Consider the following 11913-nt stretch of genomic DNA (forward strand, 5'->3'; position numbering starts at 1 on the left):
AGATCCTTTAAGTCCTGAAAGTTGCAAGGTGGGCCTCCCATGGATTGTACTTGTTTGTCCAGCACATCCCACAGATGTTCAATTGTATTGTAATCTGGGGAATTTGGAGGTCAAATCAACACCTCAAACTCAGCGTTTTGCTCCTAAAACCGTTCCTGAACCATTTTGCTTTGTGTCAGGGCTCATTATCCTGCTGAAAGAGGCCACCGCTATCAGGAAATAGCATTTCCACGAAAGGGTTTACATGGTCTGCAGCAATCCTCCAGTAGATGGTATGTGTCAAAGTAATGTGTGGTGCCAGGTGTTTCGCAGGTAAGTGACCTACATGCATCTGGCCATGCATGTAATGCAAGAGAAGACATGATTCATCCGACCACACCACTTCCTTCCATTGGTCCGTGGTCCAGTTCTGTTGCTCATGTGCTCATTATTGGCGTTTTCAGTTATGGTCATGGGTCGGGAATTGTCAATTGTGAATTTCAGCTTCAGTAGCTCGCCTGCTGGATCTGGAAGCAGCAGGCGAGCCTACCTTCGTTCCTCAAGTACAGTACATCAGTGAGCCTTGGCCACCCATGACTCCATCGTAGGTTCGCCACTGTTACTTCCTTGGACCACTTTTAATAGATCCTGACTACTGCAGATCAGGAAGATGGGAAAATCCCATCCAGTCATCTGATCATCGAACATTAATCCTTATACCTGCCCATTTTTCCTGCTTCTAACAAATCAGCTTTGGGGACAAAATGTTCAATTGATCCCTAATATATCCCACCCACTAACAAGTGCAATGATGAAGAGCGAATCAGTGTTATTCACTTCCCCTGTCAGTGGTCAGAATGTTATGTTTGATCAGTGTATAGAGAACTGACTAATCAGATTCATGAGATCAAAGAAGGCCTGTCTTCTACTTTAGATCAGAAGAGTTAAACATTTCAGAGAAAACTTCACTATGATGAAAATTCTGTATGACAGACCTGTTGTGTGTCAGAAATCACTGACTCTGTGAACAAAGAGTGTGGAGTACCCGGCCCACCCTCAGAAAGAAGATCAGCTTGTCACAAGTAACAAAGAAAAGTGACAGAAAATCTCCACTTTGATGTTTTCAGAGAACTCACTAGAGACTAAAAAGGCACACTGTGTTATTTCATTGTATTGTCACACTGACAACAACAGCATTGTTAGTGTGCTCCTTCTGCTTCCATTACATATGTGTAAACTGGGGTTGATGCAGCACAGGCCTTGTTTTGTTGATTATACTGGAGTGCATAAAGCTTTCCACTTAAACTGCTCTCAGCTCACTGCGTGACGAAGCAGAGCTCACCTGCATGTCATGTCAGCAAAGTCTGCAGCAGTCAATTAAACCCTAGTGCATGAAAAGAAATCGCAAGAGTAAGAATATTCAGTACCATCACCAGTTATTTTTTTATAGCAGCAATAAATAGCTTTGTCATTGTTTTGCTTCACGAGCGGTAATCCAAATCACCTCTGGACATAGACATTAAATTAAGGTCACGTATGATGGGGAAAGAAAAAGGCTTATTTTCATTTAGCTCCGCGGGACAAAATATTACACTTGACGTAGTTAAACAGTCATTCTAAATTTGAAATTACTGTTTAACTTTCGAGGGATATGTTGATTACCAATGTCATATTTGTCCTTTGTGTCCCGGGATATGGCAATGAACAGCTCATTTAGTATTCATAAGTGTGTAATTGATTGCTAATAGCCTATTTAACACAATTTTGTGATGGCTAATTAGTGACTGATAAGGTGCTCTGCCCTGCTCTAATGGCTTAATATTGTGTATGTAATAGTTGTACCATTTGATACTGAGACTCCGGAGAGACCAGCTTGTGGAGGTCAGATAGGCTGACACTTCACTGCAGTTGAGATTGTTATCATAGGGAGGGCCATAACCTGCATTTCATTTTTAGCACATTTACTGATGTAGTTATATATATATGGATGTGCCGGCTCTTCAGTGCCTGTGAACCATCAGTCTTTTCATATTCATGTATATGCATGTGGGGCCAATATGAATATATTTATAAAACTGGAATTTTAGAACACACAATATAAACTGTAATAACTTGCAGTGAGCTTGCAATAAATGTCTTTCTATATATCTTAATTGCCTATCTATTTTGGCTCCAATACTGACAGACAGGAGAAAGCTAATATTGGAAAGATGGGGCCAAGCAATACAATAATGAAGGTAGACTCCAATGCAAACCCATTTTTTTTTATAGATTTTATTTATTTATAGCTTCACCATATCCCTGGATCTCTGAATCACATCTAAAATCTAACCACTTGGCCCTAACAGCCCATAAATCACGTGGACAACTAATAAAAATTGTCTGCTGTGCTGCACGGACAGTGAGTTAAGAGGGAATACAATATTACCTATTAATCCCCAGGACACTGTAATCTCTTTCTATTTTAAGATGCGCTGTATTCTTAGATACTTTAGTGTAATTACATTTTTGATTAGGAACATTCTAGTTTAAAGGCTAGATCAAATGGCTCATTGTTCTCTAAAGCACCGCAGCAGACAGTCTCATAACTAAAGGCTCATTATAAATGAATGCAGCAGCTGCTGGTGCGCTAACCAACTGTTCTGAGCTATTTTAACGTGTAAATATTGACCATTTTAAGCAAGTAGATTGTTTATTATTAGCAGCAAATATAGGTATTTATGTGCATTCAGATGTTTGTACCATAGATTGAACAGGGAAATCATTCATTCATTGGTTTAGAAGCCTGAATTTTGAAGCCTCAGCTTTAGTCCTATGAAGTGACCATATTTTGATATCAGCTAATTCTGGCTAGCTTGGTAAGAAAGCTGCATAGACTACATGGACGCATGGCACAGGTGCTTGCTGAAAAAGTTATAAGTGAAAAATACCATGTTGTTTATCAAATATTTGCTAATAAACTTACTCTGAAATCCACCAACACCACCAGAGTCCAAGAAAAATTTAAGTCTAGCAGAAGCTAGCCTCGCAGAAACAGTTGCATGTGTTAGCATCGACGTGTCAGTAAAAGTGGTCACAGTGCTAACAATGCATAGCTTAGTACATTTTAAATGAGTCAAAAAATTCAATTTTTGTATCTTTAAACATGTTTACATGTGTTGAGTAACAGACAATTTTGCTTTGAAGCTAAATTCCAGGGGCCATTAAAATAACTTCAGTTTTTCAGTCAGTGTTGGCTCTGTTTTTTTTTTTTCCACTTTGATCAGTGAATAAAAACCTCCCTGAATGGTAATGCTTTGTTTGCTATATGAATGTAATATACGGTTTGTATGACATTAGTCTAGAGATTTTTACAGAGTGTTTGTCTTATTACTTCAAAGAAGAGCTTAAGCACAGCCATTTCTCATGCTGATTTGGAGAGCTTTAACAAGACATGACTTTATCTCCACCAAGTCCCTGTGAGTACCCATAACAGTACATGATATCACTGTCCCAGTTGTATCGTGATCTTTCCTCTGGTCCTTAAACCTATTGGGGGAAAAAAACCAACAAAAAACAAAACAGTGTGTAACCACAAACTCAAACAGAAAGTTAAGTGACAAAGGTTTGGCAAAGGTTTAGAACCTGTAAAATAGTAAGTTTTTACTGATGAGATTTTTATTTATTGATTCTTTTTTAAATGTTTTTTGTATTTGTTTTACTTCTCCAGCATATTCCAAAAGTTAGTAAGTAAAATTAAGTAAGTAAAATTTATTTATGTAGCGTTTTGGTAAGAAACCAGCCACAAAGAGCTTTTATGTTGTATCAGAAAAACTGCTGTGACAAGATAGAAATTAATCTGTCCATTTTTAAGCATTGTGCACATTTTATACCTGGAAGTGAAGAAACCTAGTTTAGATTTTGGCCACCACATCATTAACAGGCTAATTTGTAGCTCTTGGAGAGTATTACTTGGATTAAAACACGTTTTTGTGAGGGGGCTTGCCAAGCAATTTGTGCATGAAATGCACTTTCCTGGTGTAAGTCTCACTCCCGCTTAATGTACACCATGCACCTTTGTAACATTTGACGTTCTTTTTATATGTCAGAGTGCAATTTGTGCAACGTTAAAGTGATTTATGCCTTTCGGTGAGAGAAAGTTTATTACATTAGCTGCAATTTAGTAATGGGAGTTTCAAAAGAAGCTTTATTTTACACTTTAGAAAATACAATTTGCAGAAGATGTACAAGATGTGAAATAAAACACTGGATGATAAATGACAGTGCCTTTTTCTAAAAGCAGATAAAATAGAAGAATAAAAACATTAAGAGCTTAATTGTACTGCAATCATGTTTATTTCCCTATTTTGGGGCATCTAGCTTAGAATGCACATTGAAGGCTATTCTACACGCAAATAACTTGCATGCAACTTTATTAGGAAATGGATGAAGTATGTACAGAGATATCTGTTTTACATGAGGTATGAAGAAAAACATCCAGACCAGGGCAGTTCAACTGTAATATTAGGTTAAAAAACAACAACTAAGAAATGTAGCAAATTAATTTTAGATTAATGTATTTGCTTTCTTGCCTTATTAGTCTACTGACTGTATTCAGAAAATAATATACATTAGTGACCAGGCAGTTTTTAATACTATTTGCACTTGTCTATAACGTGTGAACGTGGTGTCTAATTGCACATGCCAATATCAAAAATACACTGCGTATTTAAAGTCACTAAGACAGGCTTCCCAGAGATTATACGTCGTATTGTGTGTATTGTATTGCAATAATATACCAAGCACCTGGCAAAGACATCAATGTTAACTGCACCATGGGTTAACATTAATCTATGTACAATAAACCCGCAGGAGTAGAATTCTGTTGTACTTACTCTCTGGTGTTTCTGTGTGTAGGCATTTGTGGATTTCTATAGGATTACTGGATGGCATTCGGAGTGTGTCTGTCGGTTTGTGTTGCATTTTCCTACAAATACTGGGTGCATGCAGGTATTTTGTCAACACTTTTTTTTTCTCTGCTGATGACCAACAGAAGCCTTGTATATTTCTCTCCTTTTCTCTACTTTCATCCCCCTCGTCAGGGAGAAAGGTCGAAACGCTTTGATGGTAGAAGAGATGGGATTTTAAGTTTGGCTTTCTTCTTCTCAAACTTCAATGATGTTGATTGATGGCACAGAAGGATGAAACTGCAAAAACAAAATACAAATAAGTATTAGTCACTGCTCACATGGATGCCTTGATCTCAGAATTTAACAGAGCCAATAAACGTGGAGTGTGAAAGCCTTACTGTGCTTTAGGTGTAGTGGTTAATACATTTGCCATCAGCTATGGCAACACCTTAGGAAATAAAGTAGCAGCCATGAGGCTAAACAAACTTTTTATTCAGCTCTATCTTTTGTTGAACTTGATACTTTTGATACTTTTGTATTTTGTTTGGACAGTGTTGGCTCATATGTTGCAAGCCACTGCTAGCTTACTCAAGTTGCACCGTCTTATACAAAACAACTAATTTTAATAATATATAGTTATAGCTCCAATGATTGATCAATATCAAGAAATGTCAAAATTTATTTTGCTTGTAAAATACTTTAAACATGTAATTCCGAGTTACATCAGTTGATGAATTGTTAATTTTCTGCTTTTTCAAAGAAATGACAAAATGTGGCCCCACTCTGTCTTTAAGGAGCAAACTGTATGCTGTCACTGTCTCAGTAATAAATGATTTAAGACATTTATTGGGTTCAAGGTAAACCAAGTGTGCTAGTCACCAAATCTAAGAAGAGAACACTGATCCAAGGTGTCTGACAACTACCTAATAAGGATGAGAGAACTCAGTGTCTAGCAATGTTACATTTTTGCTTGAGGTCAAAATTCTCAGTGTAAGTGACCTTGATAATTGATTGGTCAATTGATAATTGATTAATCTATCCACTCCAGTCTGATGCTTCTTTAAGGCTCTGCCGGTGCTTTATCTACGTATTGTTCAAGACAAGGGACTTAATCTGCACTTTTAATGACCAGTATAGTCTCAGGTTTGTACATTTTTATATGTGTAAATATTGGACAGTTGCCTACTGAGAAATGGATGATTTTGTTCCTCCAGTAGAAATTTATTAGATTGGTGTGACTCAGATCAGATTTGTGATAGCGTACAGTGTATTACTTCAGCCATCAACTCAGGGAAAGTTTCAGCTCAACTAGTATGTCAAGAGAGTGAGAGAAAATAAACTTTTGTCATAGCAGTGGAATATGAAATAGCAATACATATGGTGTGTATAGAGAGACTTTACTTGGATGTATATATACAGCTGTTTGAGGCTGGTGTGAAGCTTAACAAGAACCGAATTCAAATATTTCCGTCTCTGTGTGGCCTCAGTCCTGAGACTTCACCTTGCTCCTTAGCAGTCCTCCACTGTGGTGCTCTGGCGTGCTTCTTTCTGACGACGGCTTGGCCTTCTCCTTATTGTTGCTGGAGTCGTTGTCCTTAATGATGTCATACTGCCGGCAGAATAGGGCAATAACAGCTGCCAGGAGGTGAGACAGGGGCACATTTGCAACAAAACACAAAAGAGGATAGGAATTCAGTCGTGAGGCAGCTGTCAATCACTGTCATGTCACCAATTCCTCTAACAGCACATGCTGAAATGCCATGTGGATAATGGAATTTTGTTCCCATGGGAGGGTGACGGCTGTGCCTTTATCTCAAAGCTCGGAGGAGAGTCATTCACTATACTCTTTGCTTTCTTTCACTGCTAAATCTGCCAGATGCAGATTTGCCTCCAATTTGGATAAGTACTGTATATTCTCAATTATCTTCCTTGCTTCACTGAGGTCATGAATTTTTATGGGGGCGCTTTTATTAAATATTCAGAAAGTGATATACAGTTCTGGTAATGAGAGTTACAGAGCTGTTCTGAGACACATTCGTTAAATTATTATTCATGCATCATGTAAGTCGTCTCCTGCATTGCAGCCACGTCATTCCCTCTGCAGCAGAAAGGTACGAGTGGGTACTTCTGCATCTACCCTCATTGTTTTGTCGTAGAATTACAAAGGCATTTGCGGAAGTGCAGAATGAGAGTATCCGCAAAAACTTCAGCTACACAGCTTTGTATGTCTGATTGCTGTTTTTCTTTACACTTTAAGCATGGTTTAGTCAGGCCTAAGTTAGTACATTGAAATCTTAAACAGAATAGCAGAAAAGATGAGCACTATATTAAAAATCACTTAGTTATACCACACTGCTCCAAAAATTAAAGAAACACTTGATCATCACAATATAAGACAGACAGTTAAATGCTAGAACATTAATTTCTCGTTAGTAAGTTTAAACTGTTATGAATCCATCTCAGCTGCTTCGGTGCAAATGAAAGTGACAACAGGTGCACTGGAGAGGAAACCCCAAGACAGCCCCTAAAAAGGTTTTGCAGGTGGTGGTCACAGACCATTGCTCTCTCCTTCTCCTTCTTGACTGATTTTTCTCTAGTTTTTCCTTTTGTTAGTGTGCTTGTCACTTCTGGTAGCATGAGACAATCCCAGAAGCCCATTCAGGGTTGCACAGGTAGTCCAGAATCTCTAGGATCACACACCTACACATGCTGTCACAAGAAGCTTTGCTGTGCCTCCCAGCAGTCTCAAAAGTGTGTGAATGAGTTATCAAAACATGGATAGTTACATAAAGATTGATGCCCTTCTACAGTTACAGCACTGTGGAAGGCATCAACCCAACAGTGGGACTTGTATCTGCTCCTCTGTGCAAGGAGGAGCTGGAGGAGCACTGCCAGAGCGCTTCAAAATGATCTCATGTGCAGGAATTTGACCAAACTGTCACGAATAGACTCCCACTAAAGGGCCCAGTGTCCTTTAGTGACCTGTGCTCACCGACCAGCACCATCCAGCTCAACTGGCATAACTGCCACTAGAACCCAGCTCACTCCACGAGCAAAAAGCAAAGCTAGAGAAAGATTGGTCAGGTTATATATCTGTGAAGGTTCTCAGTCCTCCAGATCATTGTAGTCTAAGGAGCTTAGAAAGAAAAGCTTCTGGACTTCTTTAAGTTGCTTGAAGACGTTTCAGCTCTCATCCGAGAAGCTTCTTCGGTCAGGTTGGATTCACGATGGTTTCCGCTCCAAACTGCACTGATTGATATTCCTAAAGTGTAGCTGACTTTGTGTTACACTGACAGAATCAATTGTTCCCTATTATTTGATTTGATTTCTTTGAGCAGTGGGTTAAGTTTTAACTCTAAATGAATAAATTCAAAGAGGATCAGGTAAATCCGACATTAAGCTTGACTGATAACAAATGTGGAGTCCATTATGAATATGCCAAACGGGTTGCTTCTTGTCTTTCACTCCCGCTCTTCACAGCTTCCGCGTTACCTTGGTTTCTCTCATTAGTATTATTTAACATCTCACTCTGGTCCTCGTGGGTGGGAAGCCCTGCTCCTAGCTGCCTGACAGATACGCCACTTCTCATTGTGCCTCAACACTTCATTAATCATCGCACTACTTCAAAGGAGAACCCCAGAAGACGAGAATGCTCAGAAAAGTGTGATGTTGGTTTGACACTGCTGCGCAGTCGTCAGATTTAGTTTACAGACAGACCCACTTGCATTTTTTTGTACTTTAGCTTAAACTTGATTGCTGTGCCGCAGGTTTTACCTACTGTGAAAAAACTGTCCCATTATAGTTCTGACTTTTTTTTTTGCAGAGCTTTCATTTAACTTAAAACAACTGCTGTAACATTTGCATTTTAGACAGTACTCAATCTCCTGTCAGACTAATGATACCTGAATATAAGAAGTAGTCTCATACTAAATCAGCTGATCCTGAATCTGATTCAGGATTCTTTGTTTTATGTTTTTTCTTACTTCATCAGTGTCCCGCCAGTTTTTACTGATGCTCTGTTTTGTATGGTGGGTGCAAGGAGGAGTGATGTTGCTGTCATCGTACAAAGCACACATTAGAATTATTATTGTGACTAAAGTGATCCTGAGTGAGCTTCACACTGAATATTTATTCCCCCCTCTTCCTGCTTATTGGTCCTTCTTTCTTTTCTTCATTCTTTCTTTTTTTTAAATTGAATGAAATCTACAAACTTACCTGCCCACATGACCAAGACCACGACAATTATGATCATCTCTCCAGTTTGTAGATGTCGAGACTTGTCCAGTCCCTGCACAGTGGGGTCATCTTGGAGAGAGGACAGACAGAGCACATCAGAACACTAAATATGAAATCTAAGAGGCACTGCGCATTTAAATACAATCCACTGGGACATTTTATGGAGTAGAAATAATAGTCTGGCACAGTCTGAGAGAGTCTGTCTGCTTTATAATATGAATCAAACTCACTTTGTGTCTGCACAGATTGACAAAAATGTATACTTTCTCTACCCTTCATGACAGTTATGCCATTTAACAGAACTACAGTAGTTTTGGTGGGCATTCCCACACATCAATCTTGTAACATTAATCCTCCTTTAAGTGGATTGACTAGAAACTTTCCAAACTGCCTCTCAGCTCGTATGGATGGAACTCTTCCAGAGCCCCACTCTTCCCAATTGCCTCTTTTATGGAATCAAGTTGTCAAGAAACTGGCTTTAAATGCCAGACACTCAGCTCTCTTCGCATAAAAACAGTCAGATAGTTGGGTCAATTGGAGTGTCACATTTATCCCCATCTTGATAGTGTGAGGATGTCAGCGGCGAGAGGGCAGAAGTAGGAGTACATCGTCAAAATCAACCACAAATTAAAGAGAAAAGCAGGATGCTAATTTGCCAAAAAGACTTGGAACTACATGTAAAATTACAGATGACTGGATATTTGAAGGGATTAAAGCAAAAATCATCATAAATTAACTTTTTTCCCTTTTTTTCTTCTTTTTTTTTCTTAGCATCAACTTCCATCATTTTGTTCCCATGGATACCAATATCTTGTTAAGTTGTGGTGGAAAAACTGTCATAGCACCCAGGATTGCTGCCAGCTCTGGTTGTAAACCTATGCCACATATAACAAAAACACTCATTCAGCTTTATCCAAACTTTAGTATGAGTGAAATATCGAGTGTATGTCCAGTACTGAGGCCTGTGTTACGCCTCCTCAAGACTACCCAATCAGCAACCTCGTGAGTGTGATGGTCTTTTGCTGTGTGCTATGTGAGAGAGATAGGAGTTGCAGCTGATATCCCAATCTGATGAAAAAGTTCTGAACCTTATTTTGGACTCAACATTTATATGTAGGAAGGCTTGGTGTCTACACTGCAAGATACTTCTGAAAACGTAGCCGGGTCTGTGCGTAGAGAGACTTCTGGTGGAAGCGTTGGGTTGATGACGGCACATCAAAGACCGGCTTCAGAGATGAATGGAATCTGTGAGACTTCTTACTTCCCCACTGAACTTCTCGTTCCTTTTAGAAGTTTTTTAGTTGATCTAATGATCAAACTTCACTTGCAAGAGCACACTGGTACAGGCTGTATAGTGTGCATATACTACACTGATAAACCTAACCATTATAACCTTGTATGTCTCCTTCTTCTGCCACCAAAACAACTCAGGTTACTAATGTATCTGACACCAAGATATTGGCACCAGATCTTTTAAGTGTTGTAAAATAAGACTTGTTTATTTGTTCGATGTGAGTGGTCATTACCCTTTGGATCATTGGCTTATATATGCAGAAACATGATGCTGTAATAACACAAAGATCTGAATAACATTTCCATGTGTTGTTTCATAAATTTTTTATGTTGGTGGCAGACTCATATATGCTGTGTGAATTTGTGCTAAAGAGGAATGAGTAGATTTCGCTGCCTCCTGTACACCAAATAATTTGTGCAGAGATAATTAGTCGACCCTGCTTCTGCTCGCCCCCTAATCCCGAGATGTTGGCTGTGGCTGTGAACTGCGACAACACACCAGGGATTCTGTGCTGATGCCACAATGGTGCATCATTGAAGTCTTTCATGATGTTTACTTTAGAATGAGCAATTTTATTTTAGGCTGCATTGCTCCTTTAAAAGTTTTTCCACTGAAAAAGTTTGATTCACGATCGGACTTATTAACTGATTATCACAATGAAAGTAAATACAATTTTTGTTGCAGCCATGTTTCCCAAAAAGTTCAAAAGTTGAATTGTCCCGCTTGTAGTTTGGACGTGTTGCCCAAACACATGAACATTGTAATATAGCAAATGTGACAAAGGATGCCCCATGCCGTTGAGCAGCTGAGTTATAGAAAACAGCCTCTTCAGTTCGCAATAACAGATGTAACATAGTGATAAACAAGCTTGTGCCCCAGCTTTTGTCATGCATGTTGCCCCCATGAAAGTCATAATAAGCATATACTTATAATGCTTATACTTACATAGTAATAATAATAATAATAAGAGAATTTCTTTGCAGCTATTTTGGTTGCATAATATTCTAGAGTAATAGCCTTTAACCTTATATAAATCACTGAATGCAGATAGAGATAGGCCCAAGTATGAATCATAATGAAGCTATTAGACAGTGTGTGGCATGCCTTTGTCTCACTGCTGTTAATAGGAGACCCTATAGGTGTAGCTTCTGACTCAGTAGAGACAGCTAAGCTCTGCTTTGAAGCATCATGCAGTAATTGTGTCTAAGGGGACCACCTGCCTAGTTAGGTTAGACTGCTCAAAGTCTTCATCCTTTGAAAATACTCTTCCTTTTTGTTACACCGTATGAAGTGGATTGGAAGTTACTTGGTGTCAGCGGTTTCTTCTCAGTTGCTGTGCTACGGAATGATTTTTGTGTTTGAATCAAAACGTGTTAGTTTACCCAACTTTGTCTGAAAGTTTGAATCTTTTGCGAACCAAATTCATGTGACTGGAATTTAAACTAAGCTTGTCTAACTAAAATTAATTCCATTCAAGTGCAAGTAATTTTTTTAAATTTGCAATTGCATATGCAT

At 38.8% G+C, this 11913-nt stretch overlaps 1 protein-coding gene across 2 annotated transcripts in view; it reads right to left on the bottom strand.

Annotated features, from left to right (window-relative positions):
* Positions 1-111: 111 nt before the first annotated feature.
* Positions 112-11913, bottom strand: part of fndc4a (fibronectin type III domain containing 4a) — a 38626-nt gene continuing 26824 nt past the window's right edge. The window contains exons 4-6 of one of the 2 annotated variants that reach the window (XM_042226563.1): positions 9084-9173; positions 6370-6503; positions 112-5165 (exon numbers count right to left, since the gene is read on the bottom strand). In XM_042226563.1, coding sequence (XP_042082497.1) covers positions 5124-5165; positions 6370-6503; positions 9084-9173 — 266 coding nt within the window. In that variant the 3' untranslated portion in view covers positions 112-5123. The remainder of the gene's footprint in view (positions 5166-6369; positions 6504-9083; positions 9174-11913) is intronic. The other variant, XM_005914384.3, reaches the window with a different exon arrangement.

This window comes from Haplochromis burtoni, unplaced genomic scaffold (assembly GCF_018398535.1).
Source record: "Haplochromis burtoni strain Fernald_Lab_line unplaced genomic scaffold, NCSU_Asbu1 Contig_8, whole genome shotgun sequence".
Taxonomy (NCBI): domain Eukaryota; kingdom Metazoa; phylum Chordata; class Actinopteri; order Cichliformes; family Cichlidae; genus Haplochromis; species Haplochromis burtoni.